Source organism: Monodelphis domestica, chromosome 8, assembly GCF_027887165.1.
Source record: "Monodelphis domestica isolate mMonDom1 chromosome 8, mMonDom1.pri, whole genome shotgun sequence".
NCBI lineage: Eukaryota > Metazoa > Chordata > Mammalia > Didelphimorphia > Didelphidae > Monodelphis > Monodelphis domestica.
In genome coordinates this window covers 167,706,400-167,728,609 of record NC_077234.1, presented here as the reverse complement: position 1 = coordinate 167,728,609, position 22,210 = coordinate 167,706,400, and the positions used below count along the sequence as shown (strand labels likewise).

At 36.5% G+C, this 22,210-nt stretch overlaps 1 protein-coding gene across 2 annotated transcripts in view; it reads right to left on the bottom strand.

The window, feature by feature from the left end:
- The window catches only part of ITGBL1 (integrin subunit beta like 1), a 410,067-nt gene that overhangs the window by 230,653 nt on the left and 157,204 nt on the right, over positions 1-22,210 (bottom strand). For both annotated transcript variants that reach the window (XM_003341810.4, XM_007501332.3), the window contains exons 3-6: positions 19,222-19,368; positions 15,760-15,882; positions 12,043-12,183; positions 7,376-7,516 (exon numbers count right to left, since the gene is read on the bottom strand). In XM_003341810.4, the coding sequence (XP_003341858.2) occupies positions 7,376-7,516; positions 12,043-12,183; positions 15,760-15,882; positions 19,222-19,368 (552 nt within the window). The remainder of the gene's footprint in view (positions 1-7,375; positions 7,517-12,042; positions 12,184-15,759; positions 15,883-19,221; positions 19,369-22,210) is intronic.

Below are 22,210 nucleotides of genomic sequence, written 5' to 3'. Positions count from 1 at the left end.
AATGAATCTCTAATTTGAAGAAAACTAGAGATTCCAGAAAATGGGGATAAAGAGTGAGAGCATTTTGGAATAGGTGATGCTTCATATAAAAGAAGAAGCAAGAAATGTTTTATTATGTATAAGGAACTAGTAAGCCTGTTTGGTTGGAATTATGGAAAATAAAGGAAAATCAAGACTCCAGTGGGTGTCTTAATGTCAATCAATGAACTTATAATTGGTCTCCTTATTAATCCTATGCATAATTTTTATTCTGAAAAGGAGTCCATAGAGTTTACTAAATTGGTCAAGAGATCCATAACACAAAAATAGAAGAAGAACCCTTGGCTTAGAAATATAAACTGAAATCTAAAGATGAGAGGCTTTAAATGTCAAAAAGTAGATTTGCATTTTACTTTTATTTGAACATACTGTATCACCCATCCCCCTAGAATAAAAGCTCCTGGAGGGCAGGAAATTGAGGGGGGGGGGCTTTTTACATGTTTGAATGTCCAGTATGGTTTGTTTTATTTATTGAGCCCACTATTCACTGAATAAATGAATACTATTAGAAGAACTAGGACAAAAATATTCTCATCACATAAGGTATGTAAATTACAACATATTATATAGTTTTCAAAGGAGAGATAAGAATAATCTGTAAGATAGAGAATTATTCTCATATAGGAAAAACCTAGATTAAGGGTCTGCCTCAGAAAATCACTCCTAGTTTCTCCAGTACTCCAAAAGGAATCCTCAGTATAACATCCCTGAAAAAGTGATCATCAGACCTTTTCTAGAAGACCTTCAATGAACTACCCCTAGAGATAGGCCATCCTGCATTTGAATAGCTCTAAATGTTGGGAAGCTTTTTCTAATTATTTTATAATAACAATTCCTAAAAAATTCCTAGGCATACTCACTGGGATCAGGTAGAACAAGTCTAATTTCTCTTCCACATGACTGTTCTTTAAATACTTGAAGAAAATTTTTATATAGACCATGGCATGGCTATCATTTTGAGGGTGAGACCTGAGTGGAAGGCAGCATAGCACAGTGGAAATGGCATTGGTAATAGAGTTAAAGGTCCTGGGTTCAAATCCCATCTCTGCCAAATATTACCAATGTAACCTTGGATAAACTCTTAGTCTCCATGGACCTCAGTTTCCTCATCTATAAAATAAAACAACTGGATGAGAGAGCCTCTAAAGTCCCTTCTGACTCTATGATCCTGTGTATTCTTTTCCTCCAGCCCTGACATCCCAAGTTCCTTCAAATGATCTTTAAATAGCATGAACACCAACTGGATGGCCTCCTCTTAATGCTTTCCAGATTAACAGCCTTTTAAAAGTGTGGTGCCCAGAACTAAAAACAAAACTCCAGATTTGACCCAACTAAGGCATGATATGGAAGTTTCCATCTCTGACACATACCAAATGTGTGACTTTGGCCAATTAACTTACCTTCTTAAGACTCTAGACAATTCACTGAGAGTATAAGCTGCAAAATGGTTACAAATATTTATTAGAAGAGAATGTTTCCTCACTGAAAATTCTCTACACCAATAAGAGGAGGAATCAGAAAGGGGAGAGATTTAGTGCCAGAGAGAGGGGGAGAAGTGAAGAAGGGTTGGGGAGACAGAGGGAAGGAGAGGGAGGGAGAGGGAGAGAGGGAGACAGAGAGAGAGGGAGACAGAAAGAGAGAGAGGGAGACAGACAGAGAGAGAGGGAGACAGACAGACAGAGAGGGAGACAGACAGACAGAGAGAGAGGGAGACAGACAGAGAGAGAGAGAGAAAGAGAGAGAGAGAGAGAGAATGAGAATGTAAATAAAAGAGAATGATAATGAAGTGTTTTGGAAACCAGAAGGTGGAATGATTGCCTGATCACAGCTACTTTCTTGTTCTCTACTAAAGCAGAAATCCCTTCCTTCCTTGGAGACTAGGACTGGGGCACTTCAGATCTATCTGTTAATCCATGCTAGTCATACTTTGGATCCTCGTGACCCAGGTTAAACTCTTTTAAAAAGATGTGTGCTTGTCCAGGTCATAGAGATTTTGTTGTTTGTCATTTTTCAGTTATGTACAGCTCTTCATGGTCCCCTTGAGGATTTTCTTCCAGAAGATACTAGAGTAGTTTACCATTTCCTTTCAGTTCATTTTATTGAGGCAAACAGGGTTAAGTGACATACCCAGAGTCACACAGCTAGTAAGTGCCTGAGAGTAGTAAGTGAACTTATCAGGAAGATGAGTCTTCCTGACTCCAAGCCTGGAACTCTATCCACTATTCCATCAAGCTGCCCTGCCATTAAGATTAAAAGATTCAAATCTGGAAGGGATATCATTTGTCCAAACCTATCATTTTACAAATGAGGACTTGATAGCTTAAGTAATTTGTGTGAAGTCACACAAATAGTTGTAAATAGCAAAAATGAGATTCAAAACCATGACCACTAATTCCAAAGCTGTCCTTTTTTTCCAATAAATCATATTACTTTCTCATTGTGATCATGGGTCACATTATCACAATAATAGAATTATAGAAGCAGTTTTTAACATTCTCCAGTAGAATCTAGGCATTTGTTGACAAAATAAAGTGGAAAAATGAACAATCTTACTTGAATAATTAAGGCAAAAATATTTGTGCTTTAGATGGTTGAAGTAATTATCTCCAAAGAGACACCTTAATCTTCTGATTGCCTAAATCTATCTGTACAGACTAGATAACTGAATATTTTGCCCAGAATCATTTATCCATATAATTACAGAATACCAAAGTTTAAAGGGACCTCAGAAAATAGTTATAGTTGTGCAGATCAAGAAAATCTTGTACACTGATTGCCCCCAACAAGTCATCATCCGGGTTGTATTTGAAGGTCTCCAGTTCCTTATGGCCCCCCATCTCACTAGGGCGTCTCTCTAATAGATAGGATAGATTTCCTATACCAATATGAATTCTGCCTCTGAAACTTCCCCAATGACAAGTACATATGCCCTCTGTACAAAGAGTAGCTCATTCCTCTTCCTCATAAAAAAGCCCCTCAAAGACAACTATAAAATTTCCCCTAAGTTCTATCAACCAGTCTTTAATTAAACAAGGCCTGCATTCCCTTTACCATCCTGGACATACTTCTATGAAAGACTTCCATCATGTCAATCTCCTTCCTAAAAATGTGAATGAAGAAAGATTTAGTTGACCAAAGTGAACTATATCAGAGTCCTTGCCTTGCTCATTTGGGGCACTAAGTCTCCCTGAATTCACTCTTAGATCAAACATTTTTTGACTACTAGATCCATGAAGTTAATTCATATTAAGCTTTTGGTCCACAAAATTAAAAGTCAGATCTCTTACATGTAAGCAACAACACTTCATTGGGAAAATGCTAGAATGAAAGTAACAAAGGTATACTATTGTTCATTTCACTTTTTGCTTTTTATTCTAAGTGGGTTAAGGTAAGGAGAAAAAAGAAGAATAGTAAAATATGTGACTGGTTACATGGCTTATGTTTTCAGAATTACTGTTGCCTTAGTTATAAACTTCCAACTCATGATGGCATTTTCTTTATACTGAAGGGTTAAACAAGCAAATTTCCAATGCTATATCCTCATAGGGAAGAAGTTTTTTTTTATTTATTTTTGTCACATTTGTTCAAAGCTATTTTATTTTGTGTATGTATAAAATAGATTTCAAGCTTTGATCTCACATAGAATATTAATATAAGTATTTTATAAAGTCATATTAAATCTTAGTTCAGGTCTCACCCTCATCAATGAGGCAAACTTAGGGAATAAAAGTTTAAAAGATTTTATTTAGTATACCAATGTGACAGGTTGGTTGGGTTCCAGGAGCCCAGAAATTGGAATTTAATCTTCAGGATATTAAGATTAAATTCTTTAGAGACTGTATATTAATTTATAATTATTTATTAAATGGTAAAAGCAGACTGGAGAGAGAAAAGGCACATGATCACATGGCCAGTTGCCACTGAGCTTGTAGCTCACCATATGTCCCATTCACTCCTGCAGCTTCTTTGATCCATAATTTATAACCCAAGTGCTTCCTCAATTCATGACTTATACCCCCAGTGATGTCATTTTTTTGGTTCTCCCTGGTTGGACAGACTTGACCTCAGTCCAGGTCATGGATGCCAAGTCTTCAGGATGCCAAGGAGCCATGAAGCATCTTCTTTAAGCTGATAAAACCAGCTTTGTTCTTAACCCAATCAAAGGGTGGGGAGTGAGGCTGAAATTGATTTTCAAAACTTTCTTTTTAAAAAGGAAAGAGAATACAGATTTATGTTAAATTCACACAAGGGGACTCCTTGTATTGACAGGAATAGACAAACTTCCATATAAGGGCAAAATGATAGTGATTGGTACCCACTTTCAACAAGGAGATGGGGTTAGTCCTGGCTGGGTTCTCCTTACAGTGTTACAGGAAGATGGGATTAGTGCAAATGCCTGAGGATATTTTCCAGAACCTACAGGCTAATTGTTCAGGTACCCAAAGTCTAAAGGCATGCAGTCACTCACTGCACCTTTGCACAGTAACTATCAATTTTTTAAATTTATTTTATTGATTTCTTTTGTTTTAATATCATACGTATTTCTCAATGTAACACTCTTCTCTTAGAGCTCTCCCCTTACAACAAAGAATAAAAAGGAGAAAAAAAATCATTGATTCAATAACCCTTCCATAAGAACATCTGGTGTGATAGCATCTGTTCAGGTATACCACAAGGGTTGCTAGATTTCAGAAATCAGCTTGGTCAGACAAGTCTAGATATCTTATCTAATGGCCAGCTCTTGTAACATTTCCTCCCAATGTCCTTTTCCTGAAGTTTTTCTTTCTCCTTTGTGGTTTAAGCATATATAAGCATCACGTACATTCTCTTTGGGCTGCTGGATGGCACAGTAGATAGAAAGCAGGTCCTATAAATAGGAGGACCTGAGGTCAACTCTAGCTCCAGACAATTGCTATCTGTGTGACTCCAGGCAAGTCACTTCATCCTATTTGCCTCAGTTTCTTCATCAGCAAAATAAGCTGAAGAAGAAAATGGCAATCACTCAACTGTCTTTGCCAAAAAAAGCTCAAATGGGTTGGACCCAAGTGAAAATGACAGAACAACAGCAAAACTCACTTTGGGGAGTCTTTGCCCAGCTGGTGAGAGTCCCTTGCTAGTGAAATCAATAAACTAGTGAAAATCCTAGTGAAATCCAAAAGAAATTTGATATGTCAGGGTTTCTAAAGTATTCCTGAGCTATTCACAGTATCCACATTTTAGTCACTTCCTTTGCATAAGTACAAATTGCTTCCAGAACAGCTGGACCAATTCACAGTTCTACCAATAATGCAGTAGTGTCTATCTTTCCAGAATGTTCCAATAATTGTCTATTCTCATCTTTTGTAATCTTTGGCAATTTCCTGGGTATAAGGCAGACATTCAGAGTTGTTCTGATTTGTTTTATGCTTATTTTTAGTGATTTGGAATAATCTTCCACATAGTTCTTGATAGTGTACAACTCTGCTTTTCAAAAATTTAGCTAATAGGTTAATTCTTAAACAAATGATAGAAGTGATAATGAAAGATGAAGAGATCATTATAACTATATGAAGTGGCATTCTTATAGAGTGTTCTTTATTTAAAAAAAAGTCCACTAAAAACTGGAATGATTAAAAAGGGAAATGTTGAAACATTATTTAGTTACCCATTGAATGGAAGAACAATCTTTAAAAAGTTATTCACTTAGCATGGGAAGTTCAGACAGTGACTAGGAAATGTCCACAAAGCATTGTGAATTCTCTAAAGGAAAGACCCTTCTGTGATGGGAAGTCTGAAGCAGCAGGGTCTCCAATGGGGATCCTATAAAGTCTTTGAAGATGGATATTTACATTTAAATAAGGCAAGTCTTTAATCTTTCTCTGCTGGTACTCTTTCAAAGGGACAAATGGAATTTCCTAACTACCCCTCAGCTGGTCAAAGAGACTTATGCAATGACTCAGCTGAAAACAGAACTGGACAGAAAATTCTCCATTGCATTTTACTAATCAATATATCTTTCAGAAAACATAGCATCACTTGTGTTTTGTGGCCAACTTGAGTCCTTGTGTTGTAAACTCTCTTTCTTATGGCCATCCTCAGCAGACAGGCAATTCTTAGTTTGCAAAACTTAATCAGATTTTTAAATTCTAGAAAGGATGTCTTTAACATAGAATTTGTAGTCTGCTAACACATTACACGATTCATGGTAGGACTTCTGACATTATACCCATGACTCCCATATTTTAAGCCTTCTAGTTATGAGATTCTGTTAGCAAAATGAGAGGCAACAAAGGAATAATAAAGAACTTGTCTGACTTGGAGTCAAGAAGAGGTGAGTATATACTTGACCTCTCACATATAATAGCATATTACCTAATTTTCAATGCATCCAACCATTACTATAAAAGTACAAAGTAATTGCCCATTCAGATCAGTGGAGGAAGTTTCCATACTGGGAGTCTACCATATACATGAAATTAAAGGAACAGACCAAAATAAGTAAATGCAAATATTAGAACAAGAAATCTCTTCTGTTAAGAAGAAAAATCTTTGGAGACTATGACTTAATTTATAATTATTTATTAAATACATTAGAAGAGCTGGTCAGAGAAAGAAAGGGCACCAGCCACGTGCAGCCAGCTATTCCCTTTGCACATCTCCTCCCCTAGCCAACCAAAGCTGGAGCCCACCTAGTCACCTGTGCTCACTGTTATTCCATGGCCAGAAAGAGGCCCCTCTTTCCCTGACCTGCATCATATCTTCCATGAGGTCCCTTTTCGGAGTCTGTCTGATTAGCTAGACTTGACTTCAGTCTGGATCAGATGCTGGTCTTCTGGATGCCAGGAGTCATGTGCGACCAGAGGCAAGCATCTATCTTCTGGGTGCCAGGGAGTCCTGAGGCTTCTGGTGTCCTCCCAGAGTATGCATGAATGCCCCTTCTACAGATAAGCCTCAGGCACTGTTATTAACTCATTAGAAGATGGGGTTGAATTGCAATCTCAAAAGAACAGGGGTTCAGAAGGTAAATTCTCACAGTTCTCCTCAACAAGGTATTGGAGTCATGTTCTGATCTAGAAGTGACCTTGGCCATCACCTAGTACAATCCCTATGTTCTACGGGGGAGAAAATGAAAATTCAGCAACTTTAGGGGACTTCTCAAAGAGCAAACTAACTTTGATAGCTTAAGCTCATTTCCTTAGGAGGCACTGCAAAGCATCTGAAGAAAAGGCTACAGAAGAAACTATTTCTGCCACCTACTTCCAGCGAGAATCCAGAACATCACGAGTGAGTAAATATAGTACCATTATTTTTTTTAAATAGGAACATGTTCTAATCATTAATTAGAACTGGCTCTTACCTGAACAGAAGTCATCAGAATATCTATCATAGACTGATCTACAATTTCTTTCATCACATTCACAGGTATCCCCATGAATGTCTCCCCAGTCTCCTGTTGGGTCCACATCATGGCAAGAGCATTCCCCGCATACACATGTTCCTGTAGGAGAAAAACATGGTATATATCTATAAAAAACAAACAAATAAATAAATAAATAAATAAATGAATGAATAAATACATTGGTCTATGGAAGAACTCCACTTAAAACTAGCAAAATGAGGGGGCAGCTGGGTGGCTCAGTAGATTGAAAGCTAGGCATAGAGACAGAAGGTCCTAGGTTCAAATCTGACCTCAGATTCTTCCTAGCTTCAAATCTAGCCTCAGACACTTCCTAACTACATGACCGTGGGCAAGTCACTTAACCCCAGTTGCCCAGCCCTTACTGCTCTTCTGTCTTGGAACCAATACACAGTATTGATTCTAAGATGGGAGGTAACAGTTTAAGGGGGGAAAAAAACTAACAAAAGGAAACAATTGATTTTTTAAAAAGTTGATTGTTTTATATATATGGAGGGAAAAGTCGAGTTGTCTTAAGAAATTGATGTGGATGCTCAGAGAACTCACTATCTATTTAAGGAATTAAAAATAATAAACATAAAATATAGAAGTCATGATAGCAAAGAAAGGATTCCATCACCATCACATACCAGAATTTGTTCAGCCATTCATCAGTTGAGAGATATACCTTTACTTTCCAGTTCTTTGCCCCCAATAAAAGAGCATCTATAAATATTTTTTGTATAGGTATGTCTTTATTCATTTTTATATATTCCAAGATACAGATCTAGTATTGGTATTACTGCATCAAAGTGTATGCAGTTTTATAGCCCTTTGGGCATAATTCCAAATTGCCCTCCAGAATGGTTGAATCAGTTCACAACTCTATGAACAGTGCATTAGTGTCCCAGTTTTGCCACATCTCCCCCAACATTTGTCACTTTTCTTTACTGTCATATTGGCCAATGTAATTGGTATGAGGTGGTGACTCAAGAGTTGTTTTGATTTAATCAAGAGGGACACAGAACATTTTTCATATGATTAATGTTAGTTTTGATTTTTTCATCTTAAAACTGCTTATTCATATCATTTGATCATTGTCAATTTTGGAATGTCTTGTAGTCTTATAAAATCTACTCAGTTCTCTTTATATTTGAGAAATGAGACCTTTATTAGAGAAATTCATTGTTTTTTTTTTCCTTTTAATCTTGGTTACACTGGTTTTGTAGGTACAAAAACTGCTAAATTTTATGTAATAAGAACTATTCATTTTACATCTTGTAATGTTCTCTATCTCTTGTTTGCTCACAAATTCTTTCCTTCTCCATTGATCTGACAGGTAAACTATTCTATGTTCCACCAATTTAATTATAGTATCATCCTTTATGTCTAAATCATAGACCCATTTTGACTTTATTTTGATATAGGGTATGCAATATTGTTCTATATCTAGTTTCTGCCACATTGTTTTCTGGTTTTCCTAGCAGTTTTTGTCAAATAGTGAGTTCTTATCCCAAAAGCTAGGATACTTAGGTTTATTAAATACTTTATTGCTAAGGTCATTTATCCTTACTCTATTCCACTGATCCACCATTCTATTTCTCAGCCAAAACTAAATTGTTTTGATGATTACTGCTTTATAGGACAGTTTGAAACATGGCACAGATAGGCCAATATCTTTCCTTTTTTTTTCATTAATTCCCTTGATATTCTCTATCTTTTAGGCATACTAGTTTGAAATATGCTCAATAAAACAAAGAACTCTTGAAACACCAAAAAAAAAAAGTTGAGGTCTTTTTATTTGTTTTTCTTTTTTTCTTTTTTAAAAGTTCTATTATGGAAAAGAAGAGGATCAAAGATGTCAGAGGCCTGATGTTCAGGATGGATAAGACAAATCATCTAGCACAGACAGACCTCGTATATCAAAAGAAACCTTGGATACTGAAAGAATTGGTGGATGTTATTCATGAGCTCTCACTATGATATTTGAAAGACCATGGGGCTCAGAAGTATCTTAAGACTAGAGAAGATAAATATTCCATTTTTTAAAGAATAGAAACAAACCCAAGAGCAAGCACTGTCTATAGTGTGGGGTAAACCAGAAATCTTTCCAGTGATTGGGGTAAATCAAGGATGTCTATTATCACCATTATTTTACAGTACTGTACTATAGCTAGAAATGCTAGCTATAGTGATTAGATTAGAAAAAGAAAGGGAAAGAAAAAGCACAAGCAGTGAGGAAATAAAGCTATCGCTCACTGCAAATGATATGAAGGTATACTTGCTTGGAGAACTCTACAGAGTCAACTAAAAAACTAGTCAAAACCATTAACAACTTTAGTAACATTTCAGGATTAAAAAAAACTCATAAATTAATAGACTTTCTATATATTACCAATAAAACCAAATTGGAAGAGATAGAAAGTAAACTACATTTAAAATGACTAGAGACATTATAAAATATTTGGGAATCTACTTGCTAAGATACACACAGGAACTATAAGAACACAATTATTATCAAATACTCTCAATACAAATAAAGACAAGTCTAAAGTTTAGAAAAATATTCATTGCTTATGGGTTAGCCAAGCCAATATAATAAAAAGGACAAAACAACCTACATTAATTTACTTGTGAAGTGTCATATCTATTATACTCTGAAGATATAACTTTATAGGACAAGAAGGAAATAATAAAATCTAGAAGAAGAAACAGTCACAAACATCAAGGGAATCATTTTTTTTAATATAAAGGAATGGGCCCTGGAAATTCGAGATCTCAAACTATATTACAAAGAAGTCATCATCAAAATAATTTTGTACGAGATAAAATATAGAGTGATATCAGTGGATGGTAGTAGGTACACAATATTCAGAAGAAAATCACACAGAGACTTAGAGTTTGATCAGTTCAAAGATCCCAAGTCAAATTGGGGCAAGAGCTCACTATAAGATAAGAACTGGTGGGAAAGTTAGAAAGTAGTCTGACAATGTAAGCATAGACCAACATCTCAAATCACACGCCAAGAAAAGTTCAAAATATGTATGTGATTGAGACATAAAGAGTGATACTATCATTCACAAATTTGGGGAGCATGGAAGAAATTGCCTGTCATGTCAATGGATGGGGACATTTTTATGACCAAACAAAAGCAAGACATACCCAGGAAAAGGTAGGTACCTTGTTTGTTGGACTCAGGCGCTCTGTTATTCCAGCCTTGTAAGTTTCAAGATAATAGTGAGGATAAGATGTTGTATAGCTTAAGAAAATAGAGGCAGGAAAAATGTCTTATTTTAGTAATAGAAACAAAAGGTGACTTCTCTCATAGGGGAAACCCTCCAAAAGAAAAAAATTCTACATAGTACTGAATGGAACCCTGTGCATGTATGTGTATGTGTGTGTGTGTGTGTGTGTGTGTGTGTGTGTGTGTGTGTGTGGTTTATTCTAAGTTCATGACTTGTGTACATATCATTTTTGCTGTAGAGAATGTTATCCTTGCTCTTCTAAATCTACATACCATGACAGAATCCAGAACTCTGGGCTCTTGCCATTTACCCTGAAAACGCACCCTGGACTTTTCTGCCTAGCTTGCAGCCACTGCTTTTTATTGTGTTGTCTCTGATTAGATGGGGAAGTCCTTGAGCACAAAGACCACTTCACTTGTTCGAGCTGGGTTCACTTATTCTAGCAGAGGGCTTAGCAATGCTATGGTTAATAAATACTTTTTGTACTGCTCTGCTTCAATGTGTAACATGCCGAATTTATCCACTTACATATTCCTAATGTATATAAGTGGATGTTTCCTGCTCCATTGTCTTTCTTAACTGCAAAAAAGAAATCACCATTTTATTGATGACAAAATGAAGGAAAAGAAATGAAAAGTGTGTCGAGCCTCCCCAGGTACATGGCAGGCAGTGGAATGAATGATATGATAGTGGCAATAGGCAAAGATGATTCCAAATGTTCTATTCAATACCCTATAGAAATCTGTATCTAGCCGAGTATCACCTACCATAATATACCTTTCCTTTCTAATAATATGTAAAGAAATATTTCTTGCCTCAGGACTTTCTACCTTCATTTGGTAAAATATCATGGGAACCCAATACTTAATTTGACAGGCTATGTTTCTCTCTATACATTTATGCCATGTTTAGGGACTCATTTTCACTACCCCAAATCTAGAAATGAATTGAGCCTACATCCATTCTGGATATGAGTCAAGCTTTCAATTTCTCCATAATTAAGACGAGAGCATTTTCTAAATGCTCTCAGGATAATTAGATGCTCATGCTATAGACTTTGTTAGTCAAGCAACATTTAAACAGAAGTAGCTCAGTAAATTGCCTCTGAGTTGTACTGAGCTAGTTCTGGACACTGGCCAAAGAATTATTGTCCCTGTTAACTGTTTGTTCGATGAAGCTAAGATAATGAAAGGAAGTTTCTTATCTCTGTGTTGTTTTTATCAAATTGAAAAAAAAGGAAAATTATGTATAAAGTATATGTTGATTTTACTACATATAAATAACTCATGAAAGGATATGGCGGGGAAGGAGGAAGAGACAAGTATCAGTAGCAATTATTGGCTTTGTTTTTAATCTCTGTAGTAGAGTACATGAATGACACACCTCTGTTACTGCAGATTTTGCCATCTGGAGATGTACATCTTCTCTTGCTCTCCCAGGGGGTGATGTCACACTGGAATTCACATTTATCTCCATGCCAACCAGCCTCACAGTAACAGTTTCCACAGTAACACTTTCCATGGCCTTTACCCAAAATGAATTTTATACAGTGAGGAGGAGAAAAAAAAAAGAAAGCGACTTTAAAAAGCAGAATTAATAGCCTAGTTATTTGTAATATGTGCATATCATTATAAAACAGGATCTATAGCTTCCCAGTTAAGGCAATTTATTTCTTGACAATGGCACATGTGCTAATACATCAGAGTCTCATCGATAGCCCCCAAATCAAATGGAGACGGGCAGTCATATATGGAGATGGTTCTAACCAAAAACCCTTTGCACTTCATATATTCAGATAACTGAGGTCCATATATATATATATATATGTGTGTGTGTGTAACAGAAATATAATAGAGAAATGTACAAATTATTCTATCTTTAAACTTACAATTAATACACCAAATTCAATGATTCTGGAAGCATTTTCATACCTAACATTTCTTGAACTGACCCTTGAAACAAGTGTCTACCAGCAATGGTTTTGGAACCAACTAAAATGGTTCAAATTGTACTCTTAATTACCAGACCAGTCCTAGCTGGTGAGGATTTTACTTAGACAGTCAAGACAATGTTCCACAATATAGGAAAAGTTTAATGCTCATTCAAACCATTTTTTTTCTTTATTTTTTCTTCATTTCTTTTTTTTTAAACCTTATCTTCTGCCTTAGAACCAATACGAGGTATAGATTCCAAAGCAGAAAAAGTGCTAAGGGCTAGGCAACTGGGGTTAAGTAATTTGCCCTGGGTCACACAGCTTGGAAGTATCTGAAGCCACAACTGAACCTAGATCCTGGCCTGATCCTCTTCCACTGCACTATCTAGCTGTTCCTAGTTCATGTTTTCTTTTATTCCTACCTACCCTTATTATACTAAAGGGAAGATTAATTAGTGACAAAAGATGCCACATAATTAGGTCCATCTCCAATCACTCTTCCAAACTCAGTATGTTATGATACAATGAAAAGGACACTGGATTGGAAGACAGAGGTCTTGGTTTGAATCCTGGATCTCTCGAGCTGCATAACTTCCTGAAATTTCTCTCTCCACTACTATTTTTTTATCTGTACAATTAAGAAATAGAAACAATTCCTAGTGATTGACAAGACCCCCTTCCAATTCGATGTCCATAATTCTATGAACTTCAACCTCACTTCTAACTTCTGTTCAACTTCCTCCAAACCTCTACCTCCCCAAGCAACCTTTCACTAATTTTCCCTTTTGTTCTTCCATGATTAATTTTCTGCTTCTAACTCCCCCAATGAAGACTTGTCCATTGCCACTAGACTTTTTTTTCTACTAAATGAGGCAGGCAAACATCTACTCTTCCCTTGGATTTATTAGAATAATTAGTACAATTCTGCTTATAGAATTTGAATTATTGCTCTTATAAATGTGATGACAATTATTGTCTGTCGACCCTACTCTAACTGTTCTATCTCGTTTAGTCTACATTTTCTAAAAGTTGTTTACATGTGGTCTCTATCCTTCCTGTCCCTCCTTCTCCCTTCCATCAATCCTTCCATAAAACCCACAAAGCTCCATGCTGAGAGAAGTCTACTTGTAATAGTATTTTAAATTCTGTATTATAACAGCTTGGACAGGTGGTGGGAGAGCAGATGGAGAATGTGGAGGTTGGGTAGGAAGTGGGAGATAGGGCAGGGTTGGTGTCCAGGACATCCCTGTCGGCAAGACTCCTATTAATCAGACAGCATGCCTGCCAATGGGAGGGGAAGGCCAGGCAAACACAACATTTTGTCAGTGTACATGAGCACTAATCATGAGTTGGCTGCAATTTAGGGCTGTGAACATATATAACAAAACTGCTTATCAGGTGGAAACACTGAACAGGTGGACAGATCTCATCATTTAACTATAAGAGTCAAGATGAAGGCTGCAATGATAGGATAGCAATGAGCAATATGCAAATCAAAGCCTTCATTTGTGACCCTGAAAAAGTTATACACAACTTATAATAATACAATTTAAGTATGCATACTATATTTAAATTAATTCACAATATAAATACATAACTTGTAATAATATGCAATAAGGCCTTTTTATATTATAATTTATAATATGAGCCAATTGCTAAATAATTACAGATGGTACAAACCAGGAGGAAATTATCTATTTACATGTAAAAATGAGCATCTATATTTCACCAGGTATAAAGGAGACAGAATCAAGGATAAGTAGATTGCTATTGTCCCCCCAAGCCCCCACATCTTTGTTCCCTTTCTCCCCTCTGTCTGCATGGACTGTAATGAAACAGAAAGACTGCAAATACATGATTCGTGTGGGTGAATTTGTTGAACTGTTCAAAGGATTTAGACTAGGTCCTTGAACAGGAATGCCTGGGTTACAGCCAGCTTAGGTCACTAGCTTGAAAATCGAACAGAAGGACTTTTCCTAGGGGGAGGGAGAGACCAAGGAGAAAGGAGGAAACAGATGTACAGGAAGAGCATCTGGTTCACCACAGGAATTAAACTTGAAAAAAAGCTGAGGAAACCAGGGCATGTATTACTAATGTTGGTGATACTTGTTCTAATGTGAAGTCACCTCCTCTGACTCCTCTGCCCTTTTGAGTTCAGTCACCTATTCAACAGTATCTTCCATATAGTGGTTAGAGTCCAGAACTACTCAGAAACAACTGAAAACTCTCTCTCTCTCTCTCTCTCTCTCTCTCTCTCTCTCTCTCTCTCTCTCTCTCTCTCTCTCTCTCTCTCTCCCCCCTAACTCTCTCTCTCTCCCCCCCTTTCTCTGTCCATATATGTCTGTCCCTCTGGTTGTCTTCTGTCTCTCCTCTCCCTCTCTCACATTCACAAACTATCATCATGTTCAAATACTATCCCAAGAGAAACATACGCTTGTTTGACTGAAAGGAAAAATTAGTCTAATAGACGTAAATAGCGAAGCCATGTTCAGATAATTTACTTCTATACCTGCCCTAGTTCTCCACTTAACTTATGGGCTAGTCAAGGATTAATATATTCTGTAGCTATAAGAAGCTTTAGATTAGAAGAAAAACAGTCCACTAAATCTCGGCAACCAGCTCCCCAAGAAAAGTCAAATAAATCAGTGAAAACAACACAGCCATGAGTAGTGTACAGCCTAGTTCATATAGCATATTTACTTGAAATACTGTGCAAAGTTCAAATTAAGCAGACACTTTAGTCCTGAGTTCTACAGAGCTAAAAAATTCCAACCATTAGGTAACACTGCCTGGATTAAGGGACAGGAAGAATGAAGGACAGGGGAAGAAAAGAAGGGAAGATACAGAATGAAGAGGAAACAAATAGAAAAATGGGAAGATAAAGACAAATTTATTTGATTTGACAGTTGTTTCAATGACCAACTCATGTAGGCTGTCTTGTACATCTTGATGCTAATGGCAACTTGCATCTCTCATTCACCTTTACTGAAATGCTCTAGCTTGTCCTTCCCTCAACTGCAATGTGGCTCATATAAAAACATAAGTACACACATGATTAATGTCACAGACTTACAAAAAAGAACCTTACTGCAAGTTATGAGAACTACTTAATACACAGACTAAAGGAGAAGACTTAAGCAGTTTTGAATGCTTTTATATGTACATACCTCCACACATTTCTTCTGTTTCATCATCAATGCATTCTCGGTCATCACACTCACAAAATTTACCATAAACTAGACCATTTCCTTTTGAATTATCACACTTACACCTGCCGCAGTGACATATACCTGAAAACATTAAGGCAAAGGAGAAATAAATGCTTAGTATTTGTCAATTTTGAGGTGTAATCTTTCATTTTCCTCCTCTCCAGAAAATATAAAATCCAAATATCCCAGCTACAAATGTCCATGTCTTTCTATCTAGTCAACCATTCATCAAGTAAATAAATACTATATTTGATAGATGAATTCTCAGAGTGAATAACAAAGTGAATAGAAAGGGTAGAATAGCATTACAAAAAAACCAGGACAATATAGACATGCCTTAGTATAGGTTTAACAGGGGAGAATCATATGTAATGCTGACAATATGCTAACTGACAAAAAAATCAGTATTGTGGAAGGACAACTTATGTATAGTTGGATAGATGTGAAGACTGTGGGAAGAAATTGTTAAGGCTGCTTGGAAGAGGTGCCATCTAGAAAGTGATGAGGGGACTTCCCAAAGTGACATGAGCAAAAACATGACGGCAAGATAGTGTAAAACTTTTTAGGGAATAGCTAAAGAATGGATAGAGCACCCAGCCTATAGTCAGGAAACCCTGAATTCAAATCTGTCCTCTATTGTTTACTAACCATGTGACCCTAGGCAAGTCATTCAACTTTGCTTGATTCAGTTTCCTCTTCTATAAAATGAGCAGGAGAAGTAAACTGCAAACCATTTCATTATCTTTGCAGAGGTTACCTCAAATAGGGTCACAAATGTTGGACATAACTGAACAAAAACACAGTATTAAAGTTCAGTTCAGTTACTGTGTATTTGTATTGGGTAGTAGTGCAGGGAAAAGGCTAGATGAGTAGTTTGTGGCCAATTCATGAGCACGGCATGACAATATCTGGATTTTAGACCTTATTTAAGGTAGGTAATATTGAGAGGATATTAGAGAGTTAGCCTCAGAATCAGGAAATTTTGTATTGAAGTCTTGCCTCTAATACACACAATATGTGAATGTATATAAGTTATTTAACCTTTTTTTTATACATCCTGAGAGCTTTCTTTTTTCTTTCTTAGTTTAAAATTTTTTCTACTTTTTATTTATTTAATTAATTGAGAATATTTTTTTCCATGATTACATGACTCACGTTCTTTCCCTACCCTCTCCCCTCCCACCTCTAGGAGCCAACAAGCAATTCCACCGGGTTTTGTGTGTGGTCTGACAGCTTTCTAAGACCATGCATTGTACAACAGATAATGAGCTATATGTGTACAAGAAGTTTCCCTTACTGTGAGTTTCCTTTGTAAAGAATTGACGGGCAAAGTCCAAAAATACCACCTCCTTCCCCTCTCTAAAGTATGTTGAATTATAGCAAAATTTGGATCAGATACTGACAAAAAAGAAAGTAAACAGGTAAGTGATTTTTATCATCTAGAATGAAGTAATGAGAGCCTGAAGGGGGTGGGGGGCATAAACAAAAGTAATTGTCTGGACCTGAGTGTACAATTCTGAATGGCATGAAAAGAATGAGTATTATGGACCTGCAGACATTAGTTGGATAAAGAATAGAATATGGGAGGTAAGGATAAAGGAGGAGACTTCATCTTTAAACCTGCTCCAAAGGCCAGGCTCTGAAAGATTTTTTAAGTCTCTGGCTTCTTTCCTGGGATTCCCACTATTCTGATTGGGGAAAGCCTTACATGGTCTTTAATCACCAGGCACTGGGCACAAGTTATACTTTAATTATTCCCTGGTCAACATCTTGTCAGACCTCCACTTTCCAGTTCAGCAACCATAACAAAATATGTATTGTCCTGGCTCCTGGAAAAGGTCCATCAGTTTCCTCACCATTCCAAAATCCACATATACTTGTCTATACTGCCACAGTATTTCTTCTAGGAGAATATAAGCTCCTTGAGGTAAGGAACCATCTTTAATTTTTTAAATTTATAAAAATGTTAAATTTGTATCTTTACCTATATGCTAAATAGTAAGTCTCTAAAATGATTTTTCATTCATTAATTGATTCATTAATTGTATGTTTTGGTGGATAAGGGTCCTTTGACATAAATCTTCATAAAAGATACTGAGATAAGGTTGCATATTCAATATTATCGAGGTATTAGCATAGTTGGGATGGTATCCAGGCCTTCTCCCTGCTTTTTCAGTTCCTTTTTCCATTTACGAAGCAATTCCAAGATTTGGAATGATTGAGTTAATTGGAAGAATTCTGGTGCCAGTAACAAAAAAAGGAGTTTTTAAATGAGAAAATGATAGTGACATTTGAGATTTCATTAGAGAATGTACATGTGGAAATGCCCAGAAGCAACTGGAAATGAAGACGTCGAATTAATGCTTATGGTAAATATTTGGGAGTATCAGTGACAATGCAAACTGACATAAAACCAATCAAGTCCCCTCCCTGATCCAAGGACAACTTGTTCTGCAAGTGACATGGAGGTCCTCTGTTAATTATGTTCAGAAACTTAGCTCCCATGTACTCTTTCTCAGCTTAAACCACACAAATTAATTTGGAGAAATTAAAGATCCTTTCACCAGGTCCCAACCCTGACTCAGAAAGGGCTCGCCAATATACACAGGTCCCCAACAAGCTAATGAAATTACCACTTTCAGAATTAACTCCTTGTTTTCTCCATAGCACCAACATTTGATTCTGCCTGATGATACATTCAGCATAAGACGGAAAAGGGAGGAAGATTTTGTTTATACTGATAAAGACCATTCGAGTCAGCAGGAACCAAAAGTGTTTCCTGTCAACCAGTTTTAGTAATGAGCCTTAGCAGCTTTTTCATCAATCTCTGAGGAATGTTTTCAGATGCCTTCTAGACATGATGATTTTTTTTTTGTCAAAATAAACACTCTCCCAAAAAATCTCCATCCCTCTCTACTCCTGCAATTACTATGTTCTTTCCATGAGTTTAACAATCAGATGGGTGAAAAAAAAAATCAAATTGAGATGGTTTTGGATCCATTTGATACTAAGGTGGAAATCTAAGACATTCTTCATCTGTAACACAGAAAATAATTAAGTCGGTTTACATAAATCCCTCCAAAAAGATTTAATCCAGCATTGAAACTTCTCTTTGGCAATTTACATAAAATGCCGAAAAAATTTGTTTCTGGTGAATATCCTGCATGAAGAAGGCATTAGGAGCAGCTGGAGTATGTGTCAATCTTGTGAACTTCAGCAAGATGACATTTTTTTCCTATTGATTTATCTGAATTTCATTTCAGGAAAATACATTCTTACTCAGTGCTTCAGCATTTCTCCCCAGCTACACATTTCCATTAAAAGGCCCAAAGCTGAACATTTTACTGAAAACATAATTAGCACAGCTTTCAAGTTAACAGAGGAAAAGCTAATATTCATCAGGAAAAATAAAATTCTTACCTGCATTAGAACAGATGGTATCTTGAGAATTCTTACACATCTGATTACTTTTTTTCTTTGTAAGGTTGCAGTTAGTTGGATATTGGCAAGCTTCACCATACCACCCTTCATCACACTTACACTTGCCACAGTCACACTTTCCATGGCCTATGAATTCAACAAAGTAGTATCCAATTAATATAATATCATAAATCCGGGAGAATAAGCACTGCATGAGTACCAAAAAGAAACAACTCTGATGGATCCTCCTATTTACTACTTCTCATACTCTTTTCTAATACTAGGCAAAATTTTCCTTTCAGATAATCCATTTTAAATGCATTACCTTAAGAAAGGCAAAGTATATCAAAAGTATATCAAAAAACTTTAGGATATATTCTTAGCAGGCTTTTCACTAAGGACTAAAATGTATGTGTGCATCTTGAAATATTTGCTATATAGTTCATTTAAAAGGAACACCTTCATCTTAAAAATATAGATTATAGTTAACAGCAATTCTCGATATTAAAAAGACAAACATATACCCTAATACTGTTCTTAATATAAAATTCCTATTTCCTTTCAACCACCCTGCACCTAGAAAAAATTCTAGAATATAATGGATGCTTAATGAATGTTTGTTGGTAGATTGATTTCTAGTGGCCATTTCATTATAGTTGGAAGAAAAATTTCACCCCCACTAAAGTCCTCCTCTGATGATTCATCAAAGCATGGAGGTGACTTGGTTTTCTTAAACATTACATCAGGGGGAAATGAGTTGACAAGTCTTTTCTTATAACTGGCTGTCATTTGAGTTCTTGCTTGGTGGTAGTTTTATTTTTTAATTAATTAATTTAGTCAATTTAGAACATTATTCCTTGGTTCAAGATCACATTATTTCCCTCCCTCCCCTTACCCCACCTTTCCCACAGCCAACCCACAATTTCATTTGGTATTACATGTGTCCTTGATCAGGACCTATTTCCATGTTGTTTTTTACACTAGGATGTTCATTTAGAGTCTACATCCCCAACCTTATCCCTTCGACCTATATATTCAAGCAGTTGTTTTTCTTCGGTGTTTTTACTCCCACAGTGTTTCCTCTGAATGTGGATAATGTTTTGTCTCGTAGGTTCCTCCAAGTTGTTCAGAGTCACTGCATTGCCACTAATGGAGAAGTCCATTACATTTGATTGTGCCACAATGTATCAGTTTCTGTGTACAATGTTCTCCTGGTTCTGCTCCTCTCACTCTGCATGAATTCCTGGAGGTTGTTCCAGTCTCCATGGAATTCCTCCACTTTATTATTCCTTTTAGCACAATAGTATTCCATCACCAACATATACCACAATTTGTTCAGCCATTCCCCAATTGAAGGGCATCCCCTCATTTTCCAATTTTTGGCCACCACAAAGAGCTCAGTTATGAATATTTTTGTTCATGTCATTTTCCTTATTATCTCTTTGGGGTACAAACCCAGCAGTTGTATGACTGGATCAAAGGGCAGACAATCTTTTAGCACCCTTTGGGCATAGTTCCAGATTGCCCTCCAGAATGGTAATTCACAGCTCCACCGGCAATGCATTAATGTCCCAACTTTGCCACATCCCCTCCAGCATTCATTACTTTCCTTTGCTGTCATGTTAGCCAATCTACTAGGTGTGAGCTGATACCCCAGAGTTGTTTTGATTTGCATTTCTCTCATTGAGAGATTTAGTACACTTTTTCATGTGCTTATTAATAGTTTTGATTTCTTTGACTAAAAATTGCCTATTCATGCCCCTTGCCCATTTATCAATTGGAGAATGTCTTGATTTTTTGTACAATTGATTTAGTTCTTTATAAATATGAACTTTGTCAGAGGTTTTTGCAATGAAGATTGTTTCCCAATTTGCTGCTTTTATTTTTTAATTTAAATTTTAAAATTTTTAATTTCTAATTATAGTTTTATTTTTAATAAAGCAATAAATAAACAAGTACAAGCTGAGTACTATGAAAAACAGTGCCCAATTAAGTTGGGTACCATAAGACCTGGAAGAATAAGGAAGAAAGGAAGGAAACAAGTTTTTAATTACCTACTATATTCCAATCACTGTTCTAAGTGTTTTACAAATAATATCTTACTTTATCTTCTCAACATCCCTGAGAGGTAAGTGCTATTATTATTCCCACTTTTCATGTGAGGAAATGGAGGCAAAGATGTTAAATGACTTCCCTTGGTCACACAGCTATTAAGAGTCTGAGGGTGGATTTGAATGTATGAAGTCCAGAACTGTCTCTACCATACCACTTAGCTTCTCTGTTTCTTATCTTCAAGATGCTAATGATCTCTCTTTTTAGACCCTTACCTTCCATCTTGAAATTAACACTGTGTATTGATTCCAAGGCAGAAGAGTAATAAGGGCCTAGCAATGGGTGTCAAGTGACTTGCCCAGGGTCACACAGCCAAGAAGTGTCTGAATCCAGATTTGAACCCAGGACCTCCAGTCTCTAGGCCTGGCTCTCAAGCCACTAAGCTACTAGTTGCCCCCAAAGCTAATACTCTTATTGACAAGATCTAACAAACACATGAAACACAATAGAATCACCATTAGCAAAAGCAACAAGTACTTCATTTCAAATTGTAGGCTCTGACGTTCAGAGAGGGAAGTGACTTTTGACATAATTTAGTTCAATCTCTTCATTTTATTCAGAGTAGAAAACATATCCAAAGAGATTAAGTTGCTTGTCCAAAGTGATATGGTTGGTAGCTAGTCAGGAATCAAATTCAGGTCCTATGTCTCCAAATTCAACACTCTTTCAATTGGAGGGAGAGGGAGAGAGAGAGGAAGAGGAAGAGGGGAGGGGGCGGCTCAGAGAGATGAACACAGAGGAAGAAAAAGACAGAGTCTATTATATTCTCTGTAGACACTGGTAACCCAGGTTCAGCACTTTTTCCATTGTACCATGACAGGTATCTCTTTCTCCTCTATTCTCTGCTCTCTCCTTCCCTCTTTCTCATTTCCATTTC